Source organism: Staurois parvus, unplaced genomic scaffold, assembly GCF_062004578.1.
Source record: "Staurois parvus isolate SC_StPar_1 unplaced genomic scaffold, SC_StPar_1.0 ptg002922l, whole genome shotgun sequence".
Classification (NCBI taxonomy): domain Eukaryota; kingdom Metazoa; phylum Chordata; class Amphibia; order Anura; family Ranidae; genus Staurois; species Staurois parvus.
This window is the reverse complement of record NW_028320718.1, coordinates 111,888-127,323: the sequence shown is the minus strand read 5'-3', so window position 1 is coordinate 127,323 and position 15,436 is coordinate 111,888. Positions and strand designations below refer to the sequence as shown.

Below are 15,436 nucleotides of genomic sequence, written 5' to 3'. Positions count from 1 at the left end.
GTGAAACAAAAAACAAAGCGCACCAACCTTGCGCATTACCTCAGTAAACCATAATTTTATTAAATTCAGAATGATACTCACAAACAACTAAGTAAATCAAGCATGTAAGTCCTCAAAGGAACTTTAGAAATGTGAAGCCTGTGTGAGTCACATCGTAGGGGTAGATACTCAGAGTACGGCTGAGGCGTTTCGAAGGGGGTCCCTTCTTCATCAGAGCTTTGATGAAGAATGGATGCCCTTCAAAACTCTGAGTGTCTACCCCTACGATGTTCCTTTGAGGACTTACATGCTTGATTTACTTAAATTTTTGTGAGTATCACTCTGAATTTAATAAATGTATGGTTTACTGAGGTAATGCGCAAGGTTGGTGCGCTTTCTTTTTTGTTTCACTTTGACCTGCTTGTATACCTATCTGGTCAGTGGGAGTCTCTCTTCTGCTGTAGCAAGTGGTCTCCGAGCCTGACCCCTGACTGTGGTACCTGGGATTCCATGGAACCCTGGTTGAGAATGGCAGATCTAATGTATTACCGTATTTTTCGCTCCATAAGACACACTTTTTCCCCCCCAAAAAAGGGGAAAATGTCAGTGCGTCTTATGGAGCGAATATAGAGCGGCCGGTCTGGTATTTCCGCTGTCGACACCGTGCCAGAATATCGGGCCGGCCGCTCAGCTCTTCCCTGCAGCAGGACCTTATCTTATTCTTCCTGTGCCGGCATCTTTAGTGTGGGAACCCGACTGTGACAGCCGGGTGCTCGCTGTGCATGCAGAAGTCGCCGGGCCATTCACAAAGCGCAGCGCTTCTCGCACATGCGCAGTGAGCACCCAACTGTCACAGCCGGGTTCCCGCGCTAAAGGGAGGACACCTCCGCAGAAGTGAATTTGACAGGTACCCGCTCCCCCTCCCTCCCCAAAGGTCCACAGTCTCCTTGTCATCCCTTGTACTGTCTGCAGTCTCTGGTCATCTCCTGTACTGTGTCTGCAGTCTCTGGTCATCTCCTGTACTATGTCTGCAGTCTCTGGTCATCTCCTGTACTATGTCTGCAGTCTCTGGTCATCTCCTGTACTGTGTCTGCAGTCTCTGGTCATCTCCTGTACTGTGTCTGCAGTCTCTGGTCATCTCCTGTACTGTGTCTGCAGTCTCTGGTCATCTCCTGTACTGTGTCTGCAGTCTCTGGTCATCTCCTGTACTGTGTCCGCAGTCTCTGGTCATCTCCTGTACTGTGTCTGCAGTCTCTGGTCATCTCCTGTACTGTGTCTGCAGTCTCTGGTCATCTCCTGTACTATGTCTGCAGTCTCTGGTCATCTCCTGTACTGTGTCCGCAGTCTCTGGTCATCTCCTGTACTATGTCCGCAGTCTCTGGTCATCTCCTGTACTGTGTCCGCAGTCTCTGGTCATCTCCTGTACTGTGTCTGCAGTCTCTGGTCATCTCCTGTACTATGTCTGCAGTCTCTGGTCATCTCCTGTACTGTGTCCGCAGTCTCTGGTCATCTCCTGTACTGTGTCCGCAGTCTCTGGTCATCTCCTGTACTGTGTCCGCAGTCTCTGGTCATCTCCTGTACTGTGTCCGCAGTCTCTGGTCATCTCCTGTACTGTGTCCGCAGTCTCTGGTCATCTCCTGTACTGTGTCCGCAGTCTCTGGTCATCTCCTGTACTGTGTCCGCAGTCTCTGGTCATCCCCTGTACTGTGTCCGCAGTCTCTGGTCATCCCTTGTACTGTGTCCGCAGTCTCTGGTCATCTCCTGTACTGTGTCCGCAGTCTCTGGTCATCTCCTGTACTGTGTCCGCAGTCTCTGGTCATCTCCTGTACTGTGTCCGCAGTCTCTGGTCATCTCCTGTACTGTGTCCGCAGTCTCTGGTCATCTCCTGTACTGTGTCCGCAGTCTCTGGTCATCTCCTGTACTGTGTCCGCAGTCTCTGGTCATCTCCTGTACTGTGTCCGCAGTCTCTGGTCATCTCCTGTACTGTGTCCGCAGTCTCTGGTCATCCCCTGTACTGTGTCCGCAGTCTCTGGTCATCCCTTGTACTGTGTCCGCAGTCTCTGGTCATCTCCTGTACTGTGTCCGCAGACTCTGGTCATCTCCTGTACTGTGTCTGCAGTCTCTGGTCATCTCCTGTACTGTGTCCGCAGTCTCTGGTCATCTCCTGTACTGTGTCTGCAGTCTCTGGTCATCTCCTGTACTGTGTCCGCAGTCTCTGGTCATCTCCTGTACTGTGTCCGCAGTCTCTGGTCATCTCCTGTACTGTGTCCGCAGTCTCTGGTCATCTCCTGTACTGTGTCCGCAGTCTCTGGTCATCTCCTGTACTGTGTCCGCAGTCTCTGGTCATCTCCTGTACTGTGTCCGCAGTCTCTGGTCATCTCCTGTACTGTGTCCGCAGTCTCTGGTCATCTCCTGTACTGTGTCCGCAGTCTCTGGTCATCTCCTGTACTGTGTCCGCAGTCTCTGGTCATCCCCTGTACTGTGTCCGCAGTCTCTGGTCATCCCCTGTACTGTGTCCGCAGTCTCTGGTCATCCCCTGTACTGTGTCCGCAGTCTCTGGTCATCTCCTGTACCGTGTCCGCAGTCCATTGGCTCAGAATATTTTATTCTTGTTTTTCTCCTCTAAAACCTAGGTGCGTCTTATGGAGCAAAAAATACGGTAATTTTTGGGTGTCCAGGATTCAGCTTTAACAGAACTCACCAATCCCCACAAGGATTTTCATACAAGAGGATGAAGCGGCTGCCTCTTCTGCATTCCATGCTAGAATCCCCTGTAACTGTTAATGTGGAGCTCGTGGCCCGCTCAGCTCCCATGTCCCCGGAGCCCAAAGTACCGCGTTCTTTCAGAGTCTTTTAGAAGCATCGCCATCCTTCATATAACAGGCCATCTGTCCTGCACTGCCAACCATGTATAAAGTTCAGCAATGCTTTTATCCCTTTTAAAAATTAATACTGGATTTTAGTCCGTGACATGCCTTTCCTTTCTAATATAATCCCTTAACTTTTTAATTATAGAAACTGGCGCTCTCTTGTTATATATATAACATTCCCCCCATGGCCAAGGCCGTGTCTTCAATCTTTCATACCGTAAGTCATTTACAGCAATGTTTGCCAAACGAGAATCCTCTTATTGTGTCTGTAGTACTGGGAGGCGGACGGAAAACTCCGGGAAGGGTGGGAAGATGGCGCAGATCACGGCGTCTACATAGACTGAAATGCACAAGTTTTTCTCTTTTTTTTTTTTTTTTTTTTTTTTGGGGGGGTTTACCACCAATTCTGCATAACCATTTTTTTTGGGGGGGGGTAGACATTGTTACTAAAGAACCTTCTGAGTAGTTTAGAAAACACGGAAACATTTAAACCTACATTTTGCACCAATCAGATTGAAGCTGACATTTTTCCAGTGCATTGCATGGCGTGGGAGCCGCCTTTCCCAATAGTTGCCAAATATGCCTCAAATTTTTTCAATGTTTTTCCATTTATTTTCATCTGGTAATCATGGGAATAACACACTTCCTGCCCCAAGATGACAACACTCACTCCACTGCAGTCATTCTCAATCAGGGTTCCTCCATTGGTTGTTAGGTGTTCCTTGGGCAATGAACAATTTCTGCATCTCAGATAAGTCTCAGACCCCCAATGTAAGGAGCGTTCTTCCCACTGACCCCCAATGTAAGGGACATTCTTCCCACTGACCCCCAATGTAAGGAGCGTTCTTCCCACTGACCCCCAATGTAAGGGACATTCTTCCCACTGACCCCCAATGTAAGGGGCATTCTTCCCACTGATCACCAATGTAAGGGACATTCTTCCCACTGACCCCCAATGTAAGGGACATTCTTCCCACTGACCCCCAAGGTAAGGGACATTCTTCCCACTGACCCCCAATGTAAGGGACATTCTTCCCACTGATCACCAATGTAAGGGACATTCTTCCCACTGACCACCAATGTAAGGGACATTCTTCCCACTGACCACCAATGTAAGGGACATTCTTCCCACTGACCCCCAATGTAAGGGACATTCTTCCCACTGACCCCGAATGTAAGGGACATTCTTCCCACTGACCCCCAAGGTAAGGGACATTCTTCCCACTGACCCCCAATGTAAGGGACATTCTTCCCACTGACCCCCAATGTAAGGAGCATTCTTCCCACTGACCCCCAATGTAAGGGACATTCTTCCCACTGACCCCCAGTGTAAGGGGCATTCTTCCCACTGACCTCCAATGTAAGGGACATTCTTCCCACTGATCACCAATGTAAGGGACATTCTTCCCACTGATCCCCCAAAGCAATGGACATTCTTCCCACTGACCTCCAATGTAAGGGACATTCTTCCCACTGATCCCCCAAAGCAATGGACATTCTTCCCACTGACCTCCAATGTAAGGGACATTCTTCCCACTGACCCCCAATGTAAGGGACATTCTTCCCACTGACCCCCAATGTAAGGGACATTCTTCCCACTGACCCCCAATGTGAGGGACATTCTTCCCACTGATCACCAATGTAAGGGACATTCTTCCCACTGACCCCCAATGTAAGGTACAATCTTCCCACTGACCCCCAATGTAAGGAGCATTCTTCCCACTGACCCCCAATGTAAGGGACATTCTTCCCACTGACCCCCAGTGTAAGGGGCATTCTTCCCACTGACCTCCAATGTAAGGGACATTCTTCCCACTGATCCCCCAAAGCAATGGACATTCTTCCCACTGACCTCCAATGTAAGGGACATTCTTCCCACTGATCCCCCAAAGCAATGGACATTCTTCCCACTGACCTCCAATGTAAGGGACATTCTTCCCACTGACCACCAATGTAAGGGACATTCTTCCCACTGATCCCCCAATGTAATGGACATTCTTCCCACTGATCACCAATGTAAGGGACATTCTTCCCACTGACCCCCAATGTAAGGGACATTCTTCCCACTGACCACCAATGTAAGGGACATTCTTCCCACTGACCACCAATGTAAGGGACATTCTTCCCACTGACCTCCAATGTAAGGGACATTCTTCCCACTGACCCCCAATGTAAGGGACATTCTTCCCACTGACCACCAATGTAAGGGACATTCTTCCCACTGATCACCAATGTAAGGGACATTCTTCCCACTGACCCCCAATGTAAGGGACATTCTTCCCACTGACCACCAATGTAAGGGACATTCTTCCCACTGACCTCCAATGTAAGGGACATTCTTCCCACTGACCCCCAATGTAAGGGACATTCTTCCCACTGACCACCAATGTAAGGGACATTCTTCCCACTGACCTCCAATGTAAGGGACATTCTTCCCACTGATCACCAATGTAAGGGACATTCTTCCCACTGATCACCAATGTAAGGGACATTCTTCCCACTGACCCCCAATGTAAGGGACATTCTTCCCACTGACCCCCAATGTAAGGGACATTCTTCCCACTGACCCCCAATGTAAGGGACATTCTTCCCACTGACCCCCAATGTGAGGGACATTCTTCCCACTGATCACCAATGTAAGGGACATTCTTCCCACTGACCCCCAATGTAAGGTACAATCTTCCCACTGACCCCCAATGTAAGGAGCATTCTTCCCACTGACCACCAATGTAAGGGACAATCTTCCCACTGACCTCCAATGTAAGGGACAATCTTCCCACTGACCCCCAATGTAAGGGGCATTCTTCCCACTGACCACCAATGTAAGGGACATTCTTCCCACTGACCCCCCTAATGTAAGGAACATTCTTCCCACTGATCCCCAATGTAAGGAGCATTCTTCCCACTGACCCCCAATGTAAGGGACATTCTTCTCGCTGACCCCCAACGTAAGGGACATTCTTCCCACTGATCCCCAACGTAAGGGACAATCTTCCCACTGACCCCCAATGTAAGGAACATTCTTCCCACTGACCCCCCAATGTAAGGGACATTCTTCCCACTGACCCCCAATGTAAGGGACATTCTTTCCACTGACCACCAATGTAAGGGACATTCTTCCCACTGACCACCAATGTAAGGGACATTCTTCCCACTGACCTCCAATGTAAGGGACATTCTTCCCACTGACCCCCAATGTAAGGGACATTCTTCCCACTGACCCCCAATGTAAGGGACATTCTTCCCACTGACCCCCAATGTAAGGGACATTCTTCCCACTGACCCCCAATGTAAGGGACATTCTTCCCACTGATCACCAATGTAAGGGACATTCTTCCCACTGACCCCCAATGTAAGGGACATTCTCACTGACCCCCAATGTAAGGTTCACCCTTCCCAATGGCCATCATGCTAATGTACCATGAATTGTAAAAATATGAATGATTGGTGGGTGTTTCCTGAGGCTGGAAAGTTGTTTCCAGGATTCCTTTGTGGTACAAAGGTTGAGTGGCTGCTCCTCTGTATCTATGGAGGTAACCACGGTTGTCACTTTTGTACAGGACTACAAACGCAGCTTCCACTCTTTATCTCCATTACGGGGGGGGGGTTGTAGTTTGATCTCTGAGATATTAGCAGTAAAGACCCCAAAATATAGACCAGACTGTCTGCATTTACCAAACACTGAAATGTTAATTCTGGGTGGACGCCGAAGGTGAAGCCGAGGTGCAGAGAATAATGAAGTATTGAAGATCGTTTTGTCCATAGTGGGAGATGTTCGATGTCTGACAGGCAGGTTGTCCATAGTGGGAGATGTTCGATGTCTGACAGGCGTGTTGTCCATAGTGGGAGATGTTCGATGTCTGACAGGCGTGTTGTACATAGTGGGAGATGTTCGATGTCTGACAGGCGTGTTGTCCATAGTGGGAGATGTTTGATGTCTGACAGGCGTGTTGTCCATAGTGGGAGATGTTCGATGTCTGACAGGCGTGTTGTACATAGTGGGAGATGTTCGATGTCTGACAGGCGTGTCGTCCGTGAATGAGGGTTTGTGACGTTTAACCCATTCTCTTCTGTTTCAGGTTGTATCATCACCATATCTGGGCGCATGACCTTCACCAGCAACAAATCCATGGAGATCGAGGTGTTTGTGGACGCTGACACTCTGGTGGGTGACACCCAGGAGCGATTCCGGGCCGTCAGCGCCTTCTTCACGTACGTGTCTCTGAGCAAAGACCTCAAACCACTTCCTGTCCCTCAGCTGGTGGTAAGTACAAGTCGTCTCCTTCATCGAACGAATGACACCATTGCTTACTACGTGTGAAATCTGTGAATGACCACAGAGATCACATGGTACAGGGCCATTCACAACACCCTTGTACCATGTGACAAGCTGTGACCAATCACAGCTCACACAGTATTTCTCAATGGCTGCAGGAATGCAGCCAGAGAGAAGGAGAAATGATTCCTCTTACAGCCTTTATGGGTGTAAACGCAATCAGTGTAAAAAAATAAAAATCTTCATCGCCCCCCACAAGTAGTACAGTGTCACCATGGTGACTGTACTGCTAGGGTGACAGTATGTAGAAAAAAACCCCATAAATAATAATAAAAAGTTTAAAAATTATAATTTTTGGTTATAAACTAATTAGGGTTATTTTTTTTTACTAAAAAGATAACTGAATAAATGTTGGCCGAGATTTATGAAGAAATATTATTTATTTGCAAAATTGTATAATTTTTTCAAAATTTTTGGACGTATTCATTTATATAGCAAAAAAAATGTAAATTCCAGCGGTGAATAAATACCACCAAAATAAAGCTTTATCTGTCTCAAAAAAATGCTAAAAAATTTCTATGGGTACAGTGTTGCATGACCGCGCAATTGTCATTCAAAGTGTGATAGAACTGAAAGCTTCAAATTGTCCTGGACTGGAAGGGGGTGAAAGTGTCCGGACTGGAAGGGGGGGAAAGTGTCCGGACTGGAAGGGGGTGAAAGTGTCCGGACTGGAAGGGGGTGAAAGTGTCCGGACTGGAAGGGGGTGAAAGTGTCCGGACTGGAAGGGGGGGAAAGTGTCCGGACTGGAAGGGGGTGAAAGTGTCCGGACTGGAAGGGTGGGAAAGTGTCCGGACTGGAAGGGGGGGAAAGCGTCCAAACTGAAAGGGGTGGAAAGCGTCCGAACTGGAAGGGGGTGAAAGCGTCCGGACTGAAAGGGGGGGAAAGCGTCCGGACTGGAAGGGGGGGAAAGCGTCCGGACTGGAAGGGGGGGGAAAGCTTCCGAACTGAAAGGGGGGGAAAGCGTCCGAACTGAAAGGGGGGGAAAGCGTCCGAACTGAAAGGGGGGGAAAGCGTCCGGACTGGAAGGGGGGGAAAGCGTCCGGACTGAAAGGGGTGGAAAGCGTCCGAACTGAAAGGGGGGGAAAGCGTCCGAACTGAAAGGGGGGGAAAGCGTCCGGACTGGAAGGGGGGGAAAGCGTCCGAACTGAAAGGGGGGGAAAGCGTCCGAACTGGAAGGGGGTGAAAGCGTCCGGACTGGAAGGGGGTGAAAGCGTCCGGACTGGAAGGGGGTGAAAGCGTCCTGACTGGAAGGGGGCAAAGCGTCCGAACTGGAAGGGGGGGAAAGCGTCCTGACTGGAAGGGGGGAAAGCGTCCGAACTGGAAGGGGGTGAAAGCGTCCGGACTGGAAGGGGGGGAAAGCGTCCGGACTGGAAGGGGGGGAAAGCGTCCGGACTGGAAGGGGGGAAAGCGTCCGGACTGGAAGGGGGGGAAAGCGTCCGGACTGGAAGGGGGGGGAAAGCGTCCGGACTGGAAGGGGGGGAAAGCGTCCGAACTGAAAGGGGGGGAAAGCGTCCGAACTGGAAGGGGGGGAAAGCGTCCGGACTGGAAGGGGGGGAAAGCGTCCGAACTGAAAGGGGGGAAAGCGTCCGAACTGGAAGGGGGGGAAAGCGTCCGAACTGGAAGGGGGGGAAAGCGTCCGGACTGGAAGGGGGGGAAAGCGTCCGAACTGAAAGGGGGGAAAGCGTCCGAACTGGAAGGGGGGGAAAGCGTCCGAACTGGAAGGGGGGGAAAGCGTCCGAACTGGAAGGGGGGGAAAGCGTCCGAACTGAAAGGGGGGGAAAGCGTCCGAACTGAAAGGGGGGGAAAGCGTCCGAACTGAAAGGGGGGGAAAGCGTCCGAACTGAAAGGGGGGGAAAGCGTCCGAACTGAAAGGGGGGGAAAGCGTCCGAACTGAAAGGGGGGGAAAGCGTCCGAACTGAAAGGGGGCGAAAGCGTCCGAACTGAAAGGGGGCGAAAGCGTCCGAACTGAAAGGGGGGGAAAGCGTCCGAACTGAAAGGGGGGGAAAGCGTCCGAACTGAAAGGGGGGGAAAGCGTCCGAACTGAAAGGGGGGGAAAGCGTCCGAACTGAAAGGGGGGAAAGCGTCCGAACTGAAAGGGGGGGAAAGCGTCCGAACTGAAAGGGGGGGAAAGCGTCCGAACTGAAAGGGGGGGAAAGCGTCCGAACTGGAAGGGGGGGAAAGCGTCCGAACTGAAAGGGGGGAAAGCGTCCGAACTGGAAGGGGGGGAAAGCGTCCGGACTGGAAGGGGGGGAAAGCGTCCGGACTGGAAGGGGGGGAAAGCGTCCGGACTGGAAGGGGGGGAAAGCGTCCGGACTGGAAGGGGGGGAAAGCGTCCGGACTGGAAGGGGGGGAAAGCGTCCGGACTGGAAGGGGGGGAAAGCGTCCGGACTGGAAGGGGGGGAAAGCGTCCAGACTGGAAGGGGGGGAATGTGTCTGAACTGGAAGTGGTTAATGACTGTTTCCCTCCAGGTTCTGTTCTGGGTGTTCCGTCATAAACCCGGTTTTCAGTTTTGGAATTACCCCCCCCCCCCCCTCCCCTCCCCCTCATCCATCGCCATCGTTTGCATTTCATAAACAGCATAAATAATTAAACAGAAGCAGATAAAACGTCTGTCGTGTTTTCATAATACAAATATATTGCGGTTATAAATAATCCGCCGAGCACTTCATTAAAATTCATCACGCAGCGCTCCGATCTTCCGCACGCGGCAACTCAGGTGTAGCAGATAAAATGCCGCCGCAACCCCCCCCCCCCTTGTCTATTCTATGGCATTGTTTGCAGTTGCAGCCGGCGATCCTCCGATTTGATGATCTTGTAATTGAAGGTCTGCGAATGATATTTATATGGGATATTGATCCATCAATGTATGGAGCGCAGGCTGGATCTGTCATTTCCAATTACGGGGATGAAGGGGATTTCCTCTCCAGTCCCTTCCTAGACTCCATTATAGCATCATATAAACAGGTTCCCCCGTCCTCGGCTCAGATTTCATATTATAGTATTTATATTATTCTTCCCGATTGTATCAATAAATAACATTGTATCATTATTTTATCTTCCTATATTATCTGTACTACTATAGTGCGGCGTTTGGCGGTTCGATCATTGGTGATACAGCGAATCATTGGCAATCGCTTACGAATCTTGATACATCACTTCTCTATAGACAGGCCCTGTATCCTTGGATTTCTGCCAATCCCCTCACTGACGTTCGATTGGCCCAACAAATACAATTCAAAATATTCCCCAAAACTTGCAAAGTCGTCCACAGCTCTGCTCCCGAGCTCCATCACCAATCTTATCTCAGACTAACGCCCGAACTGTCCTCTCTGCTGCTCCCAAGACCCTCCTGCCGTGTAGCTCCCTCCTCCATCTGTGATCACCTCCAGGACTTCTTCAGAGCCTCTTTCACCCTCTGGAACTCCTTACCCCAATCTCTCAAAATCCTGTACCGTCCTCTGGAATACTCTACGCTAATCTGTCCAGAACCTCTGCCATCTTCTGGAACTCCTTACCCCGATCTGTCTACCAGCTTGTTTAACCACCTCCTGCCCGCCATATAAATGAAGGACGGGCGGCAGTTCTCTCGTTCTGGGAGGACGTCATATGGTGTCCTCCCACTCTAACTGCGCATGCGCGCCCCCAGGGATTCGCGGCACAACAATCGGTGGTCCCTGGGACACAGAGGTTCACCAATCAGAGTAAAGAGCCGATGGCATCGGGACTATCATGTGATCAGCTGTGTCCAATCAGAAAATGCAGGTTATCGGCAATCCTCTCCTCATGCTCACAGCGCAAGAGGAGAACCGGTAAGCAGCATTCCTGAGAGGGAACATCTACACTGATCATCAGTGCACTGATGATCAGTGTAGCCCCATCAGTGCCACCTGTCGGTGCCCATCAATGCCACATATCAGTGCCCATCAGAACTGCCTTTCAGTGTCGCCCATCAGTGCCACCTATCAATGCCCATCAGTGCCGCCTATCCGTGCCATATATGAGTGCTGCCTTTCAGTGCCCATCAGTGACCAGGGCCTAGGCCAGAAACCAGGAAGCAACTGAAGAAATGTAAAACAAAAAGTTTAAAACAAGTACAAAGCGACTTAAAGCGGAGCTCCACCCAAAAGGGGAAGTTCTGCTTTAATGCTTTGTCCCCCGCTCCCCATTAAGGATTGGCACCTTTGGGGAGCGGGGGAGAGTGGGGGTACCCGAATTTGACAGGTACCCGCTCCCACTTCTGCTGCGATCGCCTAGGCCTGGGGTAGGCAACCTGAGAGCTGCAGGACTACAAGTTCCATCATGCCTCTGCAAGTCATAGCTGTAATTGTCAGTTTTTTTGCAATGCCTCATGGGTAATTTTTGCAATGCCTCATGGGAAATGTAGTTCCACAACAGCTAGAGAGCCACAGGTTGCCCACCCCTGGCCTAGGCGATCGTAAGCAGAAGTTGTCCTCCCCCCTCCCTCCCCGTGGTCTTCTGGGACACGTGACAGGTCCATGAAGACTACAGGTCCATTCACAAAGAGCAGCGCTACTCGCGCATGCGCAGTGGGCAAGCTGTCACAGCCGGGTGCCCACACTGAAGATGTCGGCGCCGGGGAGAGAAGACGGCCGGTGAACCCAGCCATGGTGAGGACTCCGCTGGACCGAGGGCCAGGTAAATGGCTGCAGTTTTAGTAGCTGCTGACTTTATTTTTTTTTATTTTATTTTTTTTTTCAGGTGGAACTCTGCTTTAAAGACCAAGCATTTTCTGGGGCGTTTTGTTTACAAGTTTAACCTCTTGGCACCAGCCGCACGTAAATGTGCAGCCTCCCGGCATCTGGGCCTTGACGCCGAGCGGCCGCACATTTGCGTGCAATTAAGAAAAACAGATTTGCTTTAAAAAAGAAAAAAAAAACATTATGTTTGCCTCCCAGTTGATGTTGACGTTATGACGTCGCTGTGGTCCTCCATCATGATAGAGGTGATCAGAGACCATAGAGTCTCTCGTTGCCTCCATCCCTCGAAATAGAAATAAGCTTGATAGGTCCTCTTTAAGGATATATCTGGGGTCAAAAGGACCCCAAATCTTTTACCTTTTGAAAAAACAAAAGACTGAAGAAAAAAAAACAAGTTTGAACTTTTGCTTTAAAAAAGAAAAAAAAAAATGTTACATTCACCTTCTACTTGATGTTAACGTTATGACGTCGCTGTGGTCCTCCATCACATTAGAGGTGATCAGAGACCATAGAGTCATTGGTTCCATCCCTCGAAATAGAAATGAGCTTGACAGGTCCTCTTTTAGGATAGATCTGGGGTCAAAAAGACCCCAAATCTTTTACTTTTTAAAAAGCAAAAGATCGAAAAAAAATAACAAGTTTTAACTTTTGCTTTAAAAAAGGAAAAAAAAAGTTACATTCACCTCCTAGCTGTTGTTGACGTTATGATGTCATTCTGGTCTTCCATCATGATAGAGGTGATCAGAGACCATAGAGTCTCTCATCGCCTCCATCCTCAGCCGACCGCTCCATTGGTTTGTTTTTTGGCTGAGAAACATCGGCGAGTGGCAGAAGGGGGGCGCATCCCCTCCCACCACTACAGAAATCAGAAAAAACTACAGAAAAAAAAAACAATGTTACATTCGCCTCCTACCTGATGTTGACGTTATGACGTCGGTGTGGTCCTCCATCATGATAGAGGTGATCAGAGACCATAGAGTCTCTCATCGCCTCCATCCTCAGCCGGCCGCACCGTCGGATTGTTTGTTGGCCAGTAAGCCTGAGAAACATTGGCGAGTGACAGGAGGGGGGGGGGGGGCATCCCCTGTCCCCTCCCACCACTACAGAATCTGACGGGCTGTCCCCTCCCACCACTACAGAAAGCAGGAGGGCTGTCCCCTCCCACCATTACAGAAAGGTAGGGGGCTGTCCCCTCCCACCACTACAGAAAGCTGGGGGGCTGCCCCCCTCCCACCACTACAGAAAGCGAGCTCGTGGCTGAAGAGCCGCTAGGACTGCTTTTGATAGAAAGCCGGCTATCGGCTGAAGAGAAAACAAATGTCGGGGTTCCGGCCGATTTCTTGGCCCATAAACCCAGTAAACCACTTGAAAGCTGCAACGTTTATATATGTATTGCGGCCTTCACATGGACTCGATAGCCTGTCCTATCTGTTCTCTAATACAGATGAAAAATAGTTCATGTTGATTGGGAGAGTGAAGTTCCCCTTTAAATACAGGCCGACTCCACAGCAGGGAGGCAGAGGGAAAGCGGGGCATGAGCGGGAAGAATTTCCTAAAATGGGTACTACAGACCTGACACTTATGCCAGCTTTTTTTCATGGCAAGTTTTCTCACAAAATAGACCTTTTTAGGCGATCGGAGTATAATAAAATATTTCATAACTTGTATCCAACCGATGGATGAGTGAAGTATCTCCAGGGGAGAAAATTCCTTTTGGCGCTATCTTTGACAATGAGCCATAGACCTCATTACCTCCTCCGATGATTAAAGACCGAAGTTCCTTTCTTGACTTTTTTTTTTAAACCCCAAATTTCAGCTCCAGGTACCCGATAGGATCTGGGGAAGGAAGTCGTTAGGACGCTCTCTATTTTGGGAAATGATTGTAATGGAACATTGGTCATTAGCCGGTACTCGTCTCTAATTATAGGATGGGAACGTTGAAGCGTCAGGCCTGTGACAAATGAGGCGCGTAGATGAGATTATTGCATAATATCTCTGAAATAAAGGTACTCATAAATATTAAAGGCTGGCTGGAAGGGATATGGAACAGGATCTATAAATAAAGGAAAACATTTAGGGACGGGTTGGAGCGCACGGGGATCGATCAAGAGGCTTCGTTTTATCTTCCGGAATCAATCGCTGTTAAATATTTCCGAGCTGTATAGTGAAATGTCATGTATTGTGGTTATAAAAATGAGATGGACATACTAGATAGATATGGATATATATCCACTAGAAAGATGGATGGATATATATATATATATATATATATATATAAAAATGTATATATGTGTGTGTGTGTGTATATATATATATATATATATATATATACATACAGTGGATATAAGAAGTCTACATTTATATATTTATTTTTTTACACATACAGTCAGGTCCATAAATATTGGGACATGGACACAATTCTAACATTTTTGGCTCTATACACCACCACAATGGATTTGAAATGAAACGAACAAGATGTGCTTTAGCTGCAGACCGTCGACTTTAATTTGAGGGTATTGACATCCAAATCAGGTGAACGGTGTAGGAATTACAACGGTTTGCATATGTGCCTCCCACTTGTTAAGGGACCAAAAGTAATGGGACAATTGGCTTCTCAGCTGTTTCATGGCCAGGTGTGTGTTATTCCCTCATTATCCCAATTACAATGAGCAGATAAAAGGTCCAGAGTTCATTTCAAGTGTGCTATTTGCATTTGGAATCTGTTGCTGTCAACTCTCAAGATGAGATCCAAAGAGCTGTCACTATCAGTGAAGCCTTCATTAGGCTGAAAAAACAAAACAAACCCATCAGAGAGATAGCAAAAACATTAGGCGTGGCCAAAACAACTGTTTGGAACATTCTTAAAAAGAAGGAACGCACCGGTGAGCTCAGCAACACCAAAAGACCCGGAAGACCACGGAAAACAACTGTGGTGGATGAGCGAAGAACTCTTTTCCTGGTGAAGAAAACACCCTTCACAACAGTTGGCCAGATCAAGAACACCCTCCAGGAGGTAGGTGTATGTGTGTCAAAGTCACCAATCAAGAGAAGACTTCACCAGAGTGAATACAGAGGGTTCACCACAAGATGGAAACCATTGGTGAGCCTCAACAACAGGAAGGCCAGATTAGAGTTTGCCAAACGACATGTAAAAAAGCCTTCACAGTTCTGGAACAACATCCTATGGACAGATGAGACCGACATCAACTTGTACCAGAGTGATGGGAAGAGAAGAGTATGGAGAAGGAACTGCTCATGGTCCTAAGCATACCACCTCATCAGTGATCATGGTGGTGGTAGTGTCATGGCGTGGGCATGTATGGCTGCCAATGGAACTGCTTCTCTTGTATTTATTGATGATGTCACTGCTTACAAAAGCAGCCGGATGAATTGTGAAGTGTTTCGGGAATATTATCGGCTCATATTCAGCCAAATGCTTCACAACTCATTGGACGCTTCACAGTGCAGATGGACAATGACCCAAAGCAGACTGCAAAAGCAACCAAAGAGTTTAAGGGAAAGAAGTGGAATG

At 48.9% G+C, this 15,436-nt stretch overlaps 1 protein-coding gene across 1 annotated transcript in view; it reads left to right on the top strand.

Moving 5' to 3' along the window:
* The window catches only part of LOC149428919 (cytosolic acyl coenzyme A thioester hydrolase-like), a 158,759-nt gene that overhangs the window by 113,443 nt on the left and 29,880 nt on the right, over positions 1 to 15,436 (top strand). Inside the window, exon 6 of the mRNA XM_089666943.1 lies at positions 6,929 to 7,113. Within this exon, the coding sequence (XP_089523069.1) occupies positions 6,929 to 7,113 (185 nt within the window). The remainder of the gene's footprint in view (positions 1 to 6,928; positions 7,114 to 15,436) is intronic.